A 21,944-nucleotide genomic window follows, 5' to 3' on the forward strand; every position below is an offset into this window, starting at 1 on the left:
CAGACGGAAAGGCATACAGGAGGCCTGAGTTGCACTTAAGACTAAGGGGCAGATTTAAGAAAAGTGGCGCTGCCCTTGGTGCCACTTTCCTTGCGCCCCTTAGGCCCCCTTTCGCCACCATGTGTTTAAAATACGGCACACCATGGCGCAAGGTAGGGGACAATAGTGTCAATTTTTTGACACTATAGATGTACTCCTGCAGAGTACATAGGGGCCCATTATAGATAATAGAAGCCCCCTTTTAACGCATGCTCTGAGTAGGCGTTAAACTTGCTGAAAAGAAATGGCGCAAGGAAATGTTAGATTTCCTTGTGCCATTTTTTTGGCTCCCCTATTGGGGGAACACCCCCCTTGCATACATTATGCCTGGCACAGGCATAATGTGGTGCAAGGGTTTATAAAGTGGCGCAATGCATGCATTGCACCACTTTGTAACTGTGGTGTGGGGAAAATACCACTTTAGCGCCGCCTTAGTGTAAAAAAAATGATGCTATGGCGGTACTACGGTCGCGCTAGGGGCTCTTAAATCTGCCTCCTAAGGCATCTCTGAGTGATTGCCATCTTGGAAACTCCAACGCGCAATACTGCTGATGTAGCACGTTCTCTGTGGAGGCGAACAGATCTAACCAAGGCTCTCCCCACTACTGAAAGAGACCTTGCACCACCTCCGGATGGAGATGCCATTCGTGATCCGGCAGGCATTTTCGGCTGGATTTGTCTGCTCTAACGTTTAGAGAGCCCCCCTAGGTGTTGAACCACCAGGGATATGCCCTGCTTTTCCAGCCACGTCCAGAAGCATAGAGGCCCTTATTTATACTTTTTTAGCACCACATTTGCGCCGCTTTTTGACGCAAAAATGACGCAAACTTACAAAATACAATTGTATTTTGCACGTTTGCGCCATTTTTGCATCAAAAAATGACATATACGCGGCAGTAAAAAAGTATAAATATGGGCCAGTCTCTCTTGAAAAAGGGTTTACGACTCCACCCCACCCCGCTTGTTGCAGTACCACATGGCGGTGATGTTGTCCGTGAACACTTGCACTGTCTTCCCCTTGACAGAGGGAAGAAATGCTTTCAATGCCAGCCGGATTGCACAGAGCTCCATCAGGTTGATGTAGAGTCTGGATTACGCTGAAAACCAGATGCCTCTGAACTCCACCTCTCCCAGATGGTCGCCCCATCCCAAGAGTGACATCTGTCACTGCTGCCATATCTGGTTGGGGAGGGAGAGGGATCGGCCTCTGACCCTATCGTGGTCTGTGAGCCACCACTGCAGATCTTGCACCTCCGAAATCAGGACCTTGTCGGAGAGATTCCCCTGATGCTGCACACACTGGAACTTTAGGTCCCACTGCAGAGTCCACATATGCCATCTGGTATGTGTCACCAGCAGGATACAGGAGGCCATGAGGCCCAGCAGCCTCATTTTCACCAAAATCCAGGATAGAGGTTGAAACATCGGTATTATAACCCAAATATTCTGGACTCGCTGCTCGGGAGGATAAGCCCGAAAGTGCACTGTGTCCAGAACTGCTCTGATGAAAGGGAGCACCTGAGAAGAAGTCAGGTGTGACTTCGGCCCGTTTATAGTGAACCCCAGTGAATGGTGGAGGTTCCCGTAGTCTGGAGGTGGGAGATGACAGCCTGGGGCGAAGTCGCCGAGAACAGGCAGTCGTTGATATAGGGGAAGATTGAAAACCCTGATCTGCGCAGATAAGCTGCAACCACTACCATCACCTTTGTAAGGCCCGGATATGGTGAAGTGAGAGTGGTTGTGGCCTAAGTAATTTCTGTGGCCGGCAGGATGGGGACATGAAAATACGCATCCTCCAAGTCCAACGCTACCATCCAGTCTCCTGGGCCCAGGGCGGACAAGACCTGAGCCAATGCGAGCATCTTGAACTTTTTGGGGACCAGAATGTAGTGGGAATAGAAACGGCAGCCTACATCTGACACTGGAACCCTCTCTTTAGCTCCCTTGGCCAAGAGAGGTGTAACTTCCTCACGGAGAAGCCCCAAGTGATCCTCCATCATCTGATTGTAGGATGGTGGTTTGGATGGAGAGGTAGTGTTGAAGGGGAGGGAGTAGCCCCTTCAGGCTATCTGCAAAACCCACCTGTCTGAAGTGAGGGATTGCCAGTAGAGCAGGTGATAGTGAATCCTGCCACCACTCTGTCCTTGGTGGTGGGGAGGTAGACGCGGCAGGTATAGAGACTGCTGCGGTGGGAGGGCAGCGGACTGACAAGCTCGCCGGCCACCTGATCCATGAGGTCGGTGGGTCCCTCAGCCACGCAGAGGTAGTGCTGCATGCACGGCATGGTGGCTGTTGGGAATGATCATGGTTGAACGCCCCTTCTGTAGCCGCAAAAGGCACTCTGAGGGGGGCGAGGGGCCGCTGTGAAGCCCAAGGACCTGGCTGTAGAATGAGAATCCTTTAAGTGCTCAAGCGTCGAGTCTGCCTTGGCTCTGATGAGACGGATACCATCAAAGAGCATGTCCATCAAAGAAGCCTAGACATCCTCAGCTAGGCGTGATGCCAAAGGGCAACTGTTGAAGAAACCGCTCTACCTAGCGCCTGGGTCATGTCAAGTACGCAGTGAATTGTGAACTTTGCTGCATCTCTCCCATCGGCAACAGCCTGAGAGAATACAGCCCGCACCTCCTCCAAGACCTGTGATAGCACTTGCGCAACCGTATCCAACAACGTGTGGGAATAATGGCCCAAAAGAAACACAGTGTTCATGGGCCGCAATGCAACGCTGGCAGTAGAAACATCTTCATCCCAAGTGAGTCCAACCTTTCAGATTCCCTATCCAGAAGAGCAGAAAGGAACGCGCCATGGGAGGTAGAGGCTTGGACCACCAAGCTCTCGGGTTGGGGTGCTGCGTCAAGAAACATGGGTCCCCGAGTGTGTGGCGATGGCAGCCGTCCTGTTCACAGGAGCCGCTCAGCTGGGTTTGGACCAGGTACCCAGTAGTACGTTAGTGTGGGCATCACTGAATGGCAGCAGGGGTTCTGAGGTGGAAGCTCCCAGGTGCAGCACCTCTGTCAAGAGATTGGTTTTGATGGCCACTGAGGGCAGATGAAGGTCCAGGATCTCAGCTGACCTCTTCACCATCACAAGAAGAAGCTTCCTCTTCCTTAGCCGCGGTAGTGGTAGAAAGCATGGCAGTATCTGGAGAAGTGTCTGGTCCGCTGGCCTCATCCAAGTCTTCACTCCAGTCCATCTCTTCATATGGCTGGCATTCTAAAGGGTCCTATTCATTCCTAAAGCCTAGCCCTTAAGAATAGGGCTCAGGAGTTCAAAGAGGAGACAAAGCTTCTGCCGGCGCCATACATCGCCCGTCCATCTCTGTGTTGGAAATCACAATTGTTATGATACTGCCCGTGGGTGCAGATTGCGCCAGAAGCATCAGGACCAGCGTCGGGGAGGGTAGAGGTGGTACGACAGGCGCGATCCGGAGCCACAGCATGGAAACTGAAGAGGCCCCCTCCCACCCAGCAGGGTCGGCCTGCCCAAAAATGGCCTCATAAAATTCTAGAAGTTGGACAGGGGTCGCGCTGGCTCCTGGAAACCCGGGGAGGCGTGGTGTTGGCCCAGGCACAGCTTCCGCAGAAGGAGGCCTAGAGCATCAACGCTCCCTTGTCTTCTCAGCCAATGGACGAGGAGAAGTCGAAGAGCACTTCGACTTCTCATTTTTTTTTTCTTATGTCTCGACTTACCAGATCGCCCTGAGGACTTGGAATGGGATGACTTTGGCTTCTGCAACCGGTCCTGGGACCCTCCTCTCGACCAAGACCTCGACTTGCGCAGAATCATGTGCCGGGCTGCCATCAGCTTTAGGGAACATCAAAGCCTTTGGATGCCTGGCACTCGGAGCACGACTTCGGGTCATAGTCGCACTCCAGACACCTAAGACAGACAAGGTGCCGATCCATCATGGACATTCCCCGATGACAGGATCTGTAGGACTTAAATCCTGTCTTCCTAGAAGAGAAGCCATCATCGATACACAAGGAGAAAATTCTCGAAAAAGTCTTGACAAAAAGTTGAAAATGTCCAGTCAAAAACTGACTAAGGGGTAGCTCTCTTTGGATCAGCCCTGTCTGGCGTGGCAAGAAAAGAAATGTCAGTGTGCCTGGGTGTTGCCGGACTGCAACATCACTTCCGGCGCAGACGACTGACACGGAGTTGGTCAATGCCACCTGCCTGCGCGCAAGGGTACTTCTCATGAAAATCTTTCTGATCAAGTCTTAAGCCTGGGGAGAATTCAAAGGTAAGGAATCTGCAGCTGTCTCTATGAGATATAGAATCTCGAATGCAAAATAAAACACATTAAAAAAGCTATTTTTATATTTTAGATATTTGTTGCAAAAAGATACTAAAAGGAGGTTAATACAAGTTTTTTTTTTTAAAGGCACAGTAGAAACATGCAGAAGGAGTCTAACTCTTCTACAATTACAGAAGAAGGGCAAAATATTATGCTCCATGACCTCACCTAAATTTTCCATTGGCTGTGGGCTCTAGCAGCAGGCACTGTGACATCACAACTGTACTATAATAAGTTATTACAGTTGAGTTCTGACCTAATTTCTTTACAATCGGCCACTGGGTGCGTCATTGGTCACCCACGATGAAGAAATTTGAGACGGTCATCTATCAGTCAAAAACTGCATTCTCTACCAATGTTGGATTCTGTAGAATATATACACAAACCCAATACTATTTATTATTTCAGCTAAACTAACAAGTAACCTGTCCTCTGCCTATAAAAACACATAAAAACAAAACCTATACTTGATGACAATATGGTAAACTCAGATGTCGCCACGGACACAGTGCTGAAGATGCCAGCTGAAGGAGGGTTTCCTTTTGGTTGGACAGTTCTTCAGAGTACAGTCACTTCTAGTTGTAGCCCTGGTTGTCATCCAAAAGTATATGTTTTATTTAAAGGGTGAAAGCCTGGCGTGCAGCCCCCTGTCCTATAAACAGAGTAGGGCTGCCTTATGGGAAGAGTAACGCAAAGTAGCAAAGCGGCTTATCTGGGGCAGTGCTATATAAATACAGATTCCATGCCATACTTGATTAATCTGCGCATTAGCAGGAGATGTGAAGCAGCTGCGGTTCGACCACAGTAACTTATGGTGGAACGATACCTACAGGTGTGATCTAGACCAGTTTACCTTACACAAGTACTCTACATACACTCATACCCTAAAGATGGGCTCTCTCAGCAAAGACTATGCCCTTGCTTGATAGACTGTCGACCAAACTGGTTTGAGAAAATGTATGGTTATCTAGAACTCCAACAGAAACCAATAGTTTGAGGGCAGCCAGTTTCCTCATTTTAAGGTTTGGGCTTGACAGTGCAGCTGTCTAAAGAGACCTAGGGCCGTATTTATAGGCCCCTCGTGCCACTTTTTGTGACGCTCCTGTTGTGCTAAGCACAGCGACGTATTTACAAGGTGGCGTTAAGCCACTTTTTGTGGCCTACGCCACCTTGTAAATACGGCCCCTTCCCATGCAGTATTGTGCGTGGAAGGGTCGTTCAATGGTTGTTGCTGTGGGCATGCCACAGCAACACCCATTGCATTTTGACGCTGCCTCAGATTTATAAAATTTCGTAAACCTGAGGCAGCACCAAAATCTAACACCACCCCCAGGTGCAACGTTTTTTGCTTTTTCTATGCGTGCTGTATTCTGCCACACACATAGAAAAAGCATAATGCCAGAAATGATTGTTTATGTGTGGGAAGGTGTCCCTTCCTGCACATAAACAATCATTTGAAAATGAAACTTTGGCACTTCTGTATGTGCTGCATTGTGAAGCACGCACAGAAGTGCCAAATCGCCATAAGTGATTGTTTATGTGCAGGAAGGAACACCTTCCTGCACATAAACAATCACACCCCTCAACGCAGACATTGTTGTACAATGGTGCAAGGATGCCAGCGTTGGCAGCTAAATTTAGCACCAGTGCACAGGGAAACAGTGGTGCGTCGTATTCCCTTAAATATGGTGCTGCCCTGCGTTTCTAAAGTGACGCAGTGTGGCGCTGCCAATTTTGGCGCAGCACAGCGCTTTTGTTTAAATCTGGCCCCTAATGTTTCCAATTTGCAGGCAGCATGCTTTGCCCCGTCTCCCTCGGTCCCCTTCAACACTGGCTTTTTTTACTAGACTTTTTCAGCATTTGACTAGGCTTTGTCAATCGCATTTTAGCTGAGCCCACAGTAGTTTTTTCACCTAAGGTTACATCCTTCCAGCTCAAATGCACTGCAATGCATGTAAGACTAGTTTACATCTCAAGGCCAATGACAATGCACAAATACACCCTACTGTTTCTTTGCCAATGCTTGTTCACTTTCAACCTGGATAAAAATGCACATTGATTAGTCAAAGGAACATGTTTTAGGCAATAAAGCTGTCAGCCAATAATTGCATTTTCTTCAAATTTTGTTATCCATGAAATTTATTGCACTGTGAGATGCCATCCTCCACTTCATTATCCAACCATAAGTGCTCATGAACGGGAGAGGGTTTGTCCTCTATGCACAATTACACTCAGTTATCATTGCCTCATGGAGAAAACACCCGAAAGAACAGAAAATCAAAACTGTAATAGGTGTCTACAAATCTACTACCCGAGTAATTACTACCCTCTCATAGGAAAAAAGTTCAATACAGTGGACTTTTTAAGTTAGAAAATAAAACCTTAAAACTTTGTTAAAAGCTGCATTTGCATGAGTGTACGATCATAAATCTGTTTTATGTGAACAACGTACTTCACAAAATGAAAATAAAAAGTATGTACAACATATTTGGTCACTTTTACATTTGATATCTACAGCTGCAAAGTTCTGAAGCTTGTTTGCCCACCGTCTCTCTTGGCGGATCACACTTTGTTTCTCTTTTAGCACAAGGCCCTCCTATGGCACCAGCATCTCTGCTCAAGGGCAGTTGCATTTTAATTTACAGTTATGGCTCAAAAAGCACACCACTGCCACAATGGCTTCCAAATCCTTCATTTGAGCAGGAGCTGCACATTTCCAGCAAATCAAACGTATGGCTATTATCAACCGGGAAACATTCCACCAAGGTTCCCCTGTAGCTCTTTATCCACATTCAGTCCACGCGGGAAGAGTGTTATTATTTCATCCAGAGATGAAATGTCATTCGGAGCATTCTGTGTATATCTTTTCACATCTTCGTCATGCACACATTTTCCCCAACCAAACTCCTTCCAAATAATTCCTCAATTGCCATCCCGCGCCCATCTTCTGCACATGGTGTCATCACCAGTTTAGCAGATAAACTATCCAGTTGTGCTTTGAAATCTCCATAAATATAGACGTAAATATATTTTTACAAATATATATTTTTTATAAGTGCAAAGAAAAGTTGTGTGTGGCTCCAGTTGGTCCTAGAGTTGAAAACTCAGTTTTAACGTATACACAATCAGAACCCTTTCTCGTCTTGTCAATCTCCAGTTTCATCTGCTCCCTTCTCGGGGATGGCTTCCAAGCTTCGTCGTGGTTTTGCCGCCTCAGCTGCTCCTGTGCCCGGTTTGTTTAGTCCACACGAAAGGGCAGCATAGTGGGTTTGTTTAAGGTTGTCCATGGTCTCCGTCTTCGCATATTTCAAGAGATCTGCCTGTCCCTGTAAGGAGAAACAAGGTTAAAATATGAATTAAGAGGCAGTGACCAATTGTTAAGTGCAGGATTGTCATTAACAACAACAGACCAGAAACATATAAAAGTGACAATAATAGTAAATCTTACCACTGATATTACAAATAGCATTGTATGCAATAGAAGTAACAGGAATGCTAGTAGTTAACTTTTTTTTTTATATATGTCACTTACTACCACAGTTTTACCATTTCTTACTGCTGTAAAAGGGAGGTACTACTATTATCCAGTCTCCCATCTGTAAAATAGCCTTTCCATCCTAAAGAAAGAAGCGTAGTAAACCTATCATGAAGCTTTAAAAATTCCAATCGAATTATAAACTGTCTCGAGACTGATTTATTACAACGTTGCCTAACTTGGAGTTAAAAAGTTTAACTTGACCTGCATATTTTTAAAGTTTGGTTTACTTAGTAGGAATGGATGGACTTTAAGTCCTCCTTTTTAAGCATTCCCAATTTAAAACAATTTACTTCAGGCACATGCAGATGAAGGGCCTGATTTTGATTTTGGTGGGTGTGTTACTTCGTCACAACGGGGACGGATAGCCCATCCGCTGAAATATAAATCCACTATATCTGATGTGATTTATATTTCGCCGGAAGAGATATCGGTCACCATTGTGACGGAGTAACCGTCTGCCAAAATCCAGCTCAAAGTAATTCATCCAAGGTGATATGAGGAAAGGCGTATTATATCACCCAAAATATAGCATCCTACAATAAGAAGAGGTTTCAAATCCTTGCACTGTAAATGTCAGGACAATCGTGGATACATCAGCTCTTTCTGGGGATCTTCCGGATAATGTGTAACCTACTGACAAGACCTATACAGTTAAGGACACGCCAAGCCAAGATTCATAAGACAATAATGCTGAGGTCACACGTTATCCAATATGGCGTGACAAAAATATGGACTGAGTTCAACATCTACCTGTGATGATTGGATGATTCCTAAAGGTTACTGGGCCTTCTCAAAGAGAGGCAGACCAACACACAATACCAGGGATTGCAATATGTAATTAGCACAATATGGAATATAACAATGGGACCGTACATGTTCAGTTAGGTGCAACTGGGCTCATAAAGATGAAAGCCTAGATGTAAGTAGGTTTGATGCCTTTGAAGGTGATAGCACAGACCACGAGTGCAGGACCATCTTTGCCATGGTGTGGGCACTAAGAAGGAAGTACTGCTAATTTGGTGGCATCACTGAAGGGTTTTTAAGTTGCAGCCTACCAGACAGCACAGCTGTCTGGTTTGTTAAAGGCATCTTGGGGATTTCTGAAAGTTGACCTAGGAATGCATTCCGTTCCTTGATTACCATTGGCTTTGTGGTTTGTAACTCACGCTTTCTGGCTTTTTATTTGCTGACTTTAATTGCTTTAGGCTCTCCAGGTTCAGTTTGTCTCGCCCGTGTTTTCTGTGTCCTTCCACAAACTCGCGTTCTGTTAACAGGCCCTTAAATCTTGTTCTTATCTCATCCCATTTGCCGTGCATTCAAAGACCGAAGCCAAATGTCAGGCGCTGTCTTCCAATGTTTACTTTTCTTTCTCTGACTTCAAAAGGAAAGGATTTATGTGACAATCATGCAGCATACTGCAGGTAGGAAAGAGGTTTTTTTTCTACCACATGACAACGTTTAAATGAACCATGGCAGTATTTAACAATATATCAGAATTATGAATGCACAAATGAAGCATATTTTTTTTTATTTCTTAAGTGCGTTGGAAACAAATACTTTAATATGATCAAACATGTCATTACAATAGGTGATGCAATTTCCACACATTTGACTGTACACTGTATAGTTTTTATTAGTAAAACTGTATGTCTGTTCAAATGTAATTGTCATTTCAATTGAAAATGTGTTGTCTGTAATGGCAGCGTGCTACCACACCATGAATAATCCACTCTACCTGGTCCCACTCTATGCCACTGCGCTCTACACCACACCAATCGCCACTGAACAACTCCACTCTACACCAGTGTACTCTATGCCAATGCACTTTATTCTCTAATACTCAACTCCATGCCCCTGCACTCTATGCAAAACGCCACTCTAATCTACTCTGCAACACTGCACTCTATGCCAGTCTACGCAACTGCACTCTACCCTTCACCACTCCACTCTGCCACTTCACTCTACTCTGAAGCAATCTACTCTACGCCACTGCAGTCTGCGTTACTCTAATCTGCGCCACTCCACTCTATGCCAATACACTCTACACAACTGCACTCTGTCACTGCACTCTAATCTGCATCACTGTACTCCATGCCACTGCTCTCCACACCACCACACTCTGCCACTCTACTCTGAAACACTGCACTCTCTGCCACATTGCACTCTATGGCACTTTACTCTACCCTGCACTCTACGCCACTGCACTCTGCCACTCGACCCTACTCTTCACCACTCTTCTCTGCACCACTTTAATCTATGAGCCTGCATTGTACGCCGCTGAATTCAATGCCACTGTACACCACTATACTCTGCAACACTTTACGCCAATGCACTCTACACCAGTCCACTCTACGCCACTGTCTGCACGTGCCATAAGACCGGGGGATCCCCACGGTGCAGGAAGATTGGGGTGCAGAGGGGTAAGCGGGCCAGGTCACCTTGGCTATTTCTGCCAGCCAGCGTGATGCAATAAGGGTCCGCGTTCAAATTCTTGACATGCCTCTTCAAAGGTCAAGAAGCTCTTGCCGGGGTATAAATCCCCAAGCAGAGCACACCCTCCGTCCCGCCGAGCTTGGAAGGACATTGGCCCTCATTACGAGCCTGGCGGTCTGTGACCGCCAGGCTCGCGGTTGGCGGGAGCACCGCCGACAGCCCGGCGGTGCCCCGCAGGGCATTCTGACCGCGGCGCTTTGGCCGCGGTCAGTGGAGGAAAACCGGCGGTCTCCCGCCGGTTTTCCGCTGCCCGTTGGAATCCTCCAAGGCGGCGCAGCTTGCTGCGCCGCCGAGGGGATTCCGACCCCCCCTACCGCCATCCAGTTCCCGGCGGTCCGCCCGCCGGGAACCGGATGGCGGTAGGGGGGGTCGCGGGGCCACTGGCATGGGCCCCTGCAGTGCATTTCACTGTCTGCTGCGCAGACAGTGAAATACGCGACGGGTGCAACTGCACCCGTCGCACAGCTTCCACTCCGCCGGCTCGATTCCGAGCCGGCTTCATCGTGGAAGCCTCTTTCCCGCTGGGCTGGCGGGCGGCCTGAAGGCGGCCGCCCGCCAGCCCAGCGGGAATGTCAGAATTACCGCCGCGGTCTTTCGACCGCGGAACGGTAACCTGACGGCGGGACTTTGGCGGGCGGCCTCCGCCGCCCGCCAAGGTCAGAATGAGGGCCATAGTGTCCATCATTTGTCTAACAGGCTTCAACGTCCATACCGGGGGTCTCGGTGGACTAGGACCTACTTCAGCACTGTCAGTGCAAAACAATGACAGATTTTCGCTGTTTGTCGAAATATGTATGGGGTTGTCTTGAGATCCCCGCCCCCTCCATTAATAACTATGGCAGATGTTCTGCAACCACTCGTTCAGCTAGTAAATGCTTCTCCCAATCGTCTCCTGCATCTAACCATCAGGCTGTGTGCTGTAGGTGCGCAGCACAGTAGTACAGGTCGAGTCTTGGGACCTCCAGTCTCCCTTCTTCATACTGTCTGGTCAGTGTTGCCAAGGCCACCCTTCTTCGCCTGCCTGCCCACAGCAGAGACTCGAGTATGGATTTCAGCTGTCTGAACACATTTGTTGGAAGAGGGCATAGTGACTTCTGTAGGCAATATAGACATCTCAGTAGTAGCCCCATCTTTATGGACAGGGCCAGCATATTCCAAAAGGCCACCAACTTCTTTAGCGCGTCCAGGACCCTATCAATGTTGAAGCATAATGTGCTACCCGGATCCCCAAGTATCTGAATTGTCAGCTCCCATCGCAGACAGATATTTGGAAGGCAGTCCATTAGGGTTACGACCAGCGAAGCGAGTAGAAACAACAGCAATTTGGCATGGTTGAGCCAGAGGCCAGAGATGTCCCCAAACCTATCCAACAGCTACATCTCCTGAGTGTAGGCCCCAGTCCCGCAGCTCCCTGTGTACTCATATCACCAGTGGCTCCAATGCAGGTGGGAACAGGAGCGGCAAGAGCGGGCAGCCCCGTCACGTCCCACGGCCTAGGACCCACGTATCCGAGCGGCTGCGTTCCACTCGCACTCTTGACACTGGGTTAAGGGTACAACAACCATATCCATCCATGGAACTGAGGGCAAAAGTCCATGGCTCTCAGCACCTCTAGTAGATATCCCCAATCCACTGTATAGAAGGCCTTTTCCAGTTCAATGGGGACTAAAGCCATTGCTTTGTCACTGACTTTGACCTCGTGGAGGTCATGGGCTAAACGTCAGATTAATTCCAGTATTCCGACTCTGAATGCATCTGCACTGTCTTCATTTACCAGCTGTGTCATGTGGGCTGTCAATCGGATAGTGAGCATTTGACAGAGAATTGTCGTATCTGAGTTAATCATTGTAAGGGGGCCTATACGTCGCAAGCTCAGATTCATCATCTCCCAGCTCAAGGAGCCTGCATTAATCTCTCTCTCTTATGGGCGGGGGCAGTACCCCTGCATCACGTGCCTCTAGGAAGACCTCCATTAGACCCTGTGTTATCATGGTCGGGAATGCTTGGTAGAATTTCAGGGAGAAACCATTGTCTCCCGGTGCCTTGGCCCATGGCAGCGTTCTCAAAGCTGTCCTGAGTTCTTCCACTTCCAAGGGGGCTTCTAAGGCCTCAGCTGCCAAAGGCCCCAGCCTGAGGATGTCCAAGCTCTCCGAGAATGGAGCGAAACGGCTTGAATCAACAAATCTATGTCATGCTCTGTGGTGTATATCCGTTGTAGGTGATTCCGGAATGTGTCCATCACATCTACTCTAGAGGTGACCCTAGCGCCCGCAGGTGTTGTCGTGAAAGGAGGTGAGGGCTCTCTGTGCAGCATCCAGGCTTACGGCCTTCCTGATTTGTTCCCCCCCCCCCCTCTCGGTGTAGCCTTTGTCTACATTGTTTCAGCGTGTACTTGTCCAATCGGTTCCAGGTTTCGGCTATGCACCGTTCGCTCCTCCCTAAGTGCTATGGGATAAGTCAGGCCCCCACCTGCATAGAAGCCAGTACAGCTTCCTCCCTGCCCAGTTCCGCCTACAGCTGCACACACACATCATCCCCATGCAAGTGCCTCTCAGCACTGCCTTAAGGGCCTCCCATTTTGTGGACCTGTGGAGACCCGGTTAGTCTCCATATAGCCCGTTAATGACTGAGATAGTGCCTCTCACCCCGCCAGGTTCTCTAGAATGTCTAACAGCATCCTTCAGTATCCCTGCAGCATCCTCCAGTATCCCTGCAGCATCCTCCAGTATCTCTAGTTCCAAGCTCGCCCCCCCCCCCCAGTATACAAAACAGCTGACTGGGGAGTGATCTCACAAGAAGCAAGCCTGGTGTGTTACCACTGTGTCTTGTATTCGCGGGAACCCCACTACCAATTTGCCTGACATCTTCAAAGCCCCGCTCTTGCATTCCCCCTGAAGTGCTGCAGACATTTTGTGCTTAGTACCTGCTCTAGGAGGCGATGTGTTCAAATTGGTGCACAAGGCGCAGTTGAAGTCGCCCAACCATATCAGTTTATTAAGTCCTGCATCGTAGGGATGAAAGTGGGGTTGTCATTGTTTGGCGCATATGTGATTAATATGGTTAGGTCTCGTCCGTCGAGGGTTACCCATATTAGCGTACCCCTAGCGTATGTTGAATAGGAGGAATGGTAGGCCTGTCCCTGCCATTTCTTAGTCAGTTGTGGGGCCCATGCATCATCCAGGTGTGTTTCCTGCAGGCATGCTGCATTGATTTTATGTTGTTTCAGGAAGATAAGTATCCTGTATTTGTTAATATACATCCCCAATCCCCTGACATTCCAGGTTAGGATTCTGCAGTCACCCCCATCTTCCTTTGTGGTTTCTGGTATGTTAGTTCCCCCTTTGACTTCTGTTGAACTAACAACTCAAACCGTGTGAACTAAACTCCTCCCTCCCACCCATGGACAAATGTAGTGCAACCAATCGACTATCAGTGCCCGCCCATTGCTTGTGTCATGACATGCACACCTTCCCAGCCTGTCCAACTGGAACTGGCTGGCACTCTTTGCCAAGCAGCATCCCGGCCCGCCACTCACATCTACATACTTACGATTTGATTCATTCCAGTTGTTTCCGCCCTTGCCTAGCGAGTCTGCATACACTAGTTGCTGGTCTTTATTTCTCAGGGCAGTGTCCTAATGATTCTGTCTCCATGGCCAAGGTCCCTTTAAGATACTGTTACCATGTCTAAGTCTCCTGTATTGCCAGTGGCATTCTAATTCCCATCAGGCATACATCTGTCGTCTCCCCCATTCGTTCAAGCACTCAGAAGCAGACGGCATACATCACCGGTCCGCCATCTACAGTCCCCATCTCCGGGGTCATCATGGCATCTGGTACAAAGTCCAGCATAGGGCTTGGGGCCTCGATCTCAGTTCCATCAGTTTGTGACTGTGGGGCAATGCACTGTTCCATATCTTGTATATCCGCGAGGCTACCCTGCATGGTTCCATGGTCACTAATCGTCACCTTCTGTGGGTCCGAGGGGGGTGCGTCTGGGCCTACTCTCTTTGAGCAGTGTTTGTGGGGGGGAGGGCAGCTCTGCGAGGCCTCGTTTCCCCCATAGCCATCTCTGACTGCTGCCCAAACGAGGCTCCGCCGCCTCATCTCTGAGCTGTAGCCACTCCCACACCTCCTCTGGGTGATGAAAGTTTTTTGCTTTCCCTTGGAAGAAGACCTTTAGCCTTGCTGGATACAGAAGAATGTATCTTAGTTGTAATGCTCTGAGTTTTTGTTTGACGCCAAGAAAGGATTTATGCTGTTCCTAAATTTTCTTTGTGTAGTCTAGTCTTCTGGGTACATAGCTAGCTTGCTGTTGCCGAAGAGGAGGACCCCCTGTTCTCGTGCTGCATGAAGGATGTTGTCCCAGTCTGGTTAATTAAAGATTTTAGCTATGGTGGCACTGGGTGGAGCACCAGGCAGAAGTGGGCGTACCAGGGCTCTCTGTGCTCTTTCTATCATGAACAGGTCTGACCGGTCCCGCGGTTTAAGCTCAGTCTTCACCCAGTCCTTCTGGAACGTTTCTGTAGCGGTCCCTTCCACCCTCTCAGAAAACCCAAGCACCCGAATAATGCTACGGCTGGAGCAGCCTTTAACATCCTCGGCCCACCATCCCAACTCCTCTGTGGCCAGACATCTGGGCCATCTGCCGCTTTCACCTGCAGTTCCACTATCTTCCCTTCAGTGTTCCTGACTTTGTCTACAAGTCCTTCACCTGCAGTTCCACTATCTTCCCTTCAGTGTTCCTGACTTTGTCTACAAGTCCACTCGTAGGAGATTGACGTCAATAGATACCATCTCGATTTTGTATTCAAGAGCAGTCCGGGATCCCTCTGTAGCTGCCAGCAGTTCTGCCCTGGAAGGCTCAGCGTCATCCCCCAGTGTCATTGACCCTGTTTGCCATGGTATTCTCTGGGTGGGTTGGCGTGGAGTGGTATTTTGCATGATGGAGCTTGCTGAGTGCACACAGATTGGATTGTCCCCATGCTGTGTTCCGGGGTACGTTTGATTGCTCTTTGGAACCATTCGTCTTGTGTTACTGTGGTCACCAGGATCCTTTGGGGCTATGTGCAAATGTAGGTGCCTCTGCTTTATCGTGAGGGTAATTCCACCAACCAGGGGGCTGGTTTACTATTTTGGGTTGGCTCACAGGGGTTATTCCACCACCTCAATGATGTGGGGCTACAGGCCCGCTGTGCCCCCCTGCGATTAAAACCTGTCAACAGGGCAGGGACTCTCCAGGGGCAATCACCCACTCGGGGTGGACCCCTGGGGTGAGGGGGGGGGGATCAGGTCAAAGTGTACCTCTATGCTGTTTCCCGGTAAAGTCATTAGCAGCCAGAGGGGCAGCAATGTCCCATGTGTGGATCACACTCTCGTTCCACCACCGGTCTCTTTTAGGCTGAGCTCATGTGCTTTGACCGGGGCCCAGCAGGACTGGGTTCTGAAGCACTCCACCGTGTGCGGGATTGGGCCTCCAGTAGGGGACCTCCAGGGCCAAGACTGGGCCCAAACTATCTGGGTCCCAGCAGCCTATCCGCAACCAGACTGACAAAACCTGTGCAGGGTGTGCTTTCAGTTTCCCCTTGACCAATGTTGCTGGTATTGAGGATGCTGCCTTATCCGTCTGCGAGGCAATGCGTCTTTATCCCCCTGGGGGCCTCCTCACCTGGTGTGACTGGGTCGAACTGCGGGTGCAGGCCCCAGTCCTCATTGTTCCTAGCTCCATGCAGTCAGGGCCCCAGCGAGTACATGCAGTAGCACACTCCTACTGGCGAAGAAGGATCATCAGGTTGGCCACCGCAGGTCGCTCACATCCTGCCCCAGGGCCGAACACATCCACCAAGGGAGCCAGCAGGGGTCTGCTAATGCCCCCGGGGAGGCGCAGGTCACCATCCTACACGGGGTCCCCCATGTCAGTCGACACCTGGTTCGACGGCCTCCATCAGCGTGCTTCTCCGTTCCCTGCTCGGAGCGTCCGGTGGTTCAGGCCGCACTTTCCCCAGGATCGGGACACGGTGTTTCACCCCAGAGCCATAGGGTAAAATTTAATCTGGGCCCTCTCAGGTCTTACTGCACTTTGCCCGCCGGTGCGCCATCCCCCACTGCCTTGCTTCGTGGTCAGTCACCGCACACCTCAGCTCAGACTAGACCCCAATTGTGGCCTCCGCCATCCTGCTCTCGCCAACACGGCGAATGCAGCTTTTGGTCAGTCACGGGGTGGTTGCAGGTGACCATTCAGGGGAGCTGTAAAGTTTATATGGAAAATCAGGATTTAATGTCACCTCCCAGTGGTGGAGGAGAGTTACAAAGGTTGCAATTCAATCAAGTAAAGGGCCCCCTGACATGCTGTTAAGTACTAAAATATAATATTAAATAGAACATGGTTACCAGGGACCCATTTAGTGTATTCATTTAAAGATAGTTATTTTAAGCAAATACAGCTTGTGGACATTGTAGTCCCAGAAATAGCACGAGGGAGCTAGCCTCTCTAATCACACACATAGATTTAATAACAAATGAGCATGTTGTTAAAAACAAATGAAAAGATAGTGCAGTGCCTCCAGTGCTCACATTCAACAAACATTACAAGTCATGACAAATTGTGTAGATAAAACTAAATGGCTAACAAAAATAAAAAGGAAAGAGAGCTATGTATCCTATTCTGTGTAGATTACAAAGCCTCGGGTAGTTTTTACTGTAGTACAAAAGTCCATTTGAGGATCTGTCAACAACGTTTCGACCTCTCAGTGGTTAGGTGTAGTCATCATCAGGACACGGTTAGATTTCAGACACAAAGTAGTGAAGATTCAATCATGTGCTGATAATTGGTTGTGACAAGATAGTCTAGCCACAAATGTGGCCCTGCCATGTGCTGTAAAATAGTAGAGGCAATCAATGATCTTATCAGAAAGAATGTTAACAATCATTGGCAAAGTAGAATGGCCTGGAAACATGAGCGACAGGACATAAGCTACCGGCCAGCCTGGTTAATAAAGTCTTGTCTAATCCACAGTTGATTCGCTCCTAGAAACAGTAGATTTTCGTGACTTTTCATTGAAACTGAAGTCAGTGTATATTCTGTTTAGTTTATATATAATTTATGTTTCTATATGTTTTCAAAATTAATAAAGAATTGAAACAAAAAAAAGAAACTGAAGTTAGTGTCACATGTAAAGCAGGGTTTATTTTGCCCATCACTGCTGTGGGAGAAGTTGTGAAGTTAAGGCAGTGCCTGTTGTTTTTCAGTCACAGTTTTGTTGTGAACTAAATCAAGCTTTTTTGGGGGACAGCTTTTGATATTAATATCGACCGGGTGATTGATTTTCTTGTTCTATATCAATTCCCCCTGTTCCAGCAGCACACAGACCGTGGCATTTAAATGTTAAGCGACTAACAAATCTGAAAATAGGCGCACAGTTCCTAGATTGGTATAATCAGACCCTCTATAATTCAGCCCCTCGCCACCCCACACCTCGGGGCACCCCAGGGCTGCCCAGCACAGGGAGGTGTGAACCAGCAGCACACTTACTTGGGTGTCTCCTAGCAGGAACTAGGACGGAAGGGGCCAGTGGGGCTGTACTTTCAGAATACAAATATGAAGCAAGTTTGTTTGAGAGGTCAAAGGTACACAATCTCCATCACTGTCTGCACGGGTCTTTGAAAACAGAAAAACCAGAAACTGCGTCTTCCCCTCTTGGCTTCACAATTTCCTGCACATTTGACCACACTATGACACAATTTCCAGCACATTTGACCACACTATGACTCTGCTGTCACACTTTTTAGGTTGAGCGCAAGGGTACAACCTCTTGTATACTTTTAAGTATACTTCTTCTGTGGGCTTCCACCTATTTCATTTGTTATTTTCAGTGTCATTAAAAAAATCCTTGCTTGATAGTGGTCAGCCGTGCCTCTCTGTCCCGCCTTCTGTGTGGGAGCAGGGACCAACTACTGTATAATTATGCTTTGCCCTGTGTATCTAGTCTGCAGGGGACATTTTTTCCTACTTTCTTTCCTGCTCCTGTCCAGGGCAGCTTCCCTTTTCAATTGCAGAGCATCCTTGCTCTGAGCTTAGCTGTAAACAGGCCTACAAATCAGGCTGTTATCTTGGTCACATTTGGTCTTTGTGAGCTCTCTGTACCCTCTCCCAGCTGCCTGGCTTTCGCCCTTCCTTGGCTTGTATTTTCTTTACCAACTCTACCGGAGCTCCGCAATCCTTAGAGACAGTGCCCATTTCTGCTCCATACTGGGATCCCACTCGCAGCTCCATCAGTGCTCCTCAGTTCACACACTCCAAGCCCTCAGCCGTGCCAGTAACCCCACACATGCTGTCTGCCAGAGCACCTCAGTTCTTGCAGTCAGTACACTCTGCTGTTCCAGTACTGGGACCTCGAGAGCAGCTTCATCAGTGCACCTCAGTACACACACTCCAAGCCCTCAGCTGTGCCAGTGCCGGAACCCCACACAGTCTGCCAGAGCACCTCAGTTCTTGCAGTCAGTACACTGTTGCTCCAGTACTGTGAACTGGGGCGCAGCTCCATCAGTGCACTTCAGTTCACACACTCCAAGCCCTCAGCCGTGCCAGTAACCCCACACACGCTGTCTGCAAGAGCAACTCAGTTCTTCCAGTCAGTACACTGTTGTTCCAGTACTGTGACCTGGGGAGCAGCTCCATCAGTGCACTTCAGTTCACACACTCCAAGCCCTCAGCCGTGCACATTTCTTCTCAGTGCTAAGGCTCACACACATGCCCTTCAGGACTCCTCGCTTTTGTTTTTCAGAGGCAATGCCACTCCCATGCTGGGCCCCACTCGCAGCTTTACCAGGGCACCTCCAGGCTAACACTCTCCAACACTGGCACACCAATACTAGGTTCCACACACAGCTCCATTAACATAGCTCACATCTGACCTTGTGTGCCTGTTACTATTCCAGTACTGCAGCCTACATACAACTGTCAGTGCACCTCAACCCTAACCTGCAGCGCCCCGTTATTCCAATACCAGAAATTACACAGCGGTCCGTATCTCGTTCCTCACCTGCTGCCTTTCTGTTATTGCATCACTGGGCCGGGACACAGCTGTGCACATACCGACAATCCTGATCTGAAGCGCCCCAATATTGCTGTATTAGGGTTCACATATACTGCACCTCCTGCTGTTCTATAGTGCCCCCTGCTGTTCCACATTCTAGCTTCTGTTTGAGGACGTGGGGGAGCCATTTAAACCTATTCGTAGTTGTCATCTTTATTTGGGAGGGTCTCTTTCACCTATCTCACTCCTTTCTTTCACTCTGTTTACTCTCAATGTTTTCTTTCTCCCCCACTTTTCTTTTTCCAGCTAATAAAATCCACACATTAACAGTTTCACTGTTTTCTACTCCTCTCCCTTTAAAAAAAAAAATCCCTCTACCTCTTGCTACCTCCTCTTTCAAACTCGCTAAAACTTGGTTATTTCTTTCCTTGTTTCATTCCTCTTTTTTCTTCATCAGGAATTCATTCTTTCAAAAAATATTTGGTACACAGTAGGGTCTTTGGTCCCTAGATTGGAATTAGGCCCTTAATCTCATGAGTCTGATTTCTGCGAGGATATGGAGGGGTTGCTGAGCCCTTTAGAATACCAGCTGAAAGATCCTAGGAACTTGGGCTCAGGAACTGGGAGACTCCAGTGGGTTGAATACCTCACCTGAAGCTGGTTTGCTTTCCCCCTCTACCATGGCTATGGAGGAGGGAGCTTCTTATTCCATGGTGGTGGGAAGAGCAGCTGGGGTCTTGGGCCTCGAGCTGCCTTTGGTGATTGTCAGGGCTTCCACATCCAAACCCTTTTTGCCCTTTAATGAAGCCCTCACTGATGTCCTGCTGGGAACATGAGAGCTTCACTCTTTCTTTTGGTCATCCAAGCCTTCCACTCCCCCGGATATGGAATCAAAGAGGCTGGGCCATCTTGGAAAGAAGATTATTTCTTCCTCCAGTCTGGCATTGCAGTCTGTGAACACCGCATGCCTTTTGGATTGTTACACCCATACTTTGTGGGACACGATCACACAGGTGCTGCCATAGGTCCCGGAGGAGACCCGGGCCATTCTCACCCAAGCTGTTGCTGACAGGCAAGACGCAGCTAAGTTTACAATACGTTGTGGGCTGGATAGGACAGACTCTGGGCAGATTGGTTGCGTTGAAGGTGGCTTTGGAATGCTAAGTCTGGTTACGTATACCTGGATTTTCAGGGGATGTCCAATCTACTCTGATGGACATGCCCTCTGATGGCACACGTCTCTTCAGGGACAACGCAGACTCAGCGCTCAAGAGCTTTAAGGAGTCTCAGGCTTCAGCTCCGGCCCCTTGGCTTCAGCTCGGCCCCTTGTCCCCTGCAGTCTGCTTTTCGCCCCTTTCATGGCTATGAAAAGGGCACCTAGCCACGTCTGTTCCCTGCCAGCCACTGCGCTGTGCATGCTGCACAGCCTCTGCGTGGCTAAGGACATGGGATCCAGCGTCAAGTGTGGGTCTGGGAGCCAGTGGTCTAGTCAGTCCACCCCCCCCCCCCCACCTCTATCCTGCATTTCAGTGACAATGACTCTGAGGCTGCTGGGCCGCATGGCCTCCTGCATCCTGCCAGTGACTCATGCCAGATGGCATATGCGGGCTCTGCAGTGAGACCTGAAGTTCCAATGGGCGCAGCATCAGGGAATCTCTCCAACATTGGTCCAGATCTCAGATGGGACTGCACAAAATCTGCAGTGGTGGCTTTCAAACCGCAATTGGGTCAGAGGCAGATCCCTATCCCTTGGCCCCAACCAGATCTGACGGTAGTGACAGATGCATAACTCCTGGCCTGGGGCGGCCACATGGGAGAGGCAGAGGCGTATGCTCTCTAGCAGAGTCTGAGCTCCATATCAGTCTTTTGGAGCTCAGGGCAATCAGAGTGGCATTGAAAGCATTCCTTCCCTCTCAAAGGGAAAGTGGTGCAGGTGTTCACGGACAACACCACCACCATGTGGTACTGCAACAAGCAAGATGGAGTGGGGTTTTGGACCCTCTGTAGGAAGGCTTTGCACTTCTGGACATGGCTGGAACATCAGGGCAAATCCCTGGTGGTTCAACATATCGCGGGCTCTCTGAATGTCAGAGCGGACAAACTCAGCCATTAACGCCTGGTCAATCACGAATGGTATCTCCATTCGGAGGTGGTGCAAGGTCTCTTGCAGTAGTGGGGAGAGGCTTTGTTAGATCTGTTCGCTTCCATAGAGAACGCGAAATGTCAGCTGTTTGCGCATTGCAGTTTCCGAAGTGGCACTCGTTCGACAACGCTTTTCATCTTGCGTGGAACTCACCTTCTTTACGCCTTTCTACCAATACCACTTCTGTCCAGAGTTCTCAAGAAGATCAAGAACAACCGGGCCCAAGTAATTATTGTGGCTCCAGACTGGGCACGAAGAGTATGGTATCCCGAGCTCTTGAGCATGTCCATCGTTCCTTTGATCAGACTGCCCCTTCGGGAGGATCTTCTGTCACAGCAACAGGGGACGGTTCTCCACCCAAACCTGTCATGTCTCCGTCTTCTTGCGTGGAGATTGAACA

At 48.9% G+C, this 21,944-nt stretch overlaps 1 protein-coding gene across 2 annotated transcripts in view; it reads right to left on the reverse strand.

Moving 5' to 3' along the window:
- Positions 1-6,441: 6,441 nt before the first annotated feature.
- PLCL2 (phospholipase C like 2) overlaps positions 6,442-21,944 on the reverse strand; it is a 354,897-nt gene continuing 339,394 nt past the window's right edge. For both annotated transcript variants that reach the window (XM_069212080.1, XM_069212081.1), the window contains one exon: positions 6,442-7,662. In XM_069212080.1, coding sequence (XP_069068181.1) covers positions 7,483-7,662 — 180 coding nt within the window. In that variant the 3' untranslated portion in view covers positions 6,442-7,482. The remainder of the gene's footprint in view (positions 7,663-21,944) is intronic.

This window comes from Pleurodeles waltl, chromosome 10, assembly GCF_031143425.1.
Source record: "Pleurodeles waltl isolate 20211129_DDA chromosome 10, aPleWal1.hap1.20221129, whole genome shotgun sequence".
NCBI lineage: Eukaryota > Metazoa > Chordata > Amphibia > Caudata > Salamandridae > Pleurodeles > Pleurodeles waltl.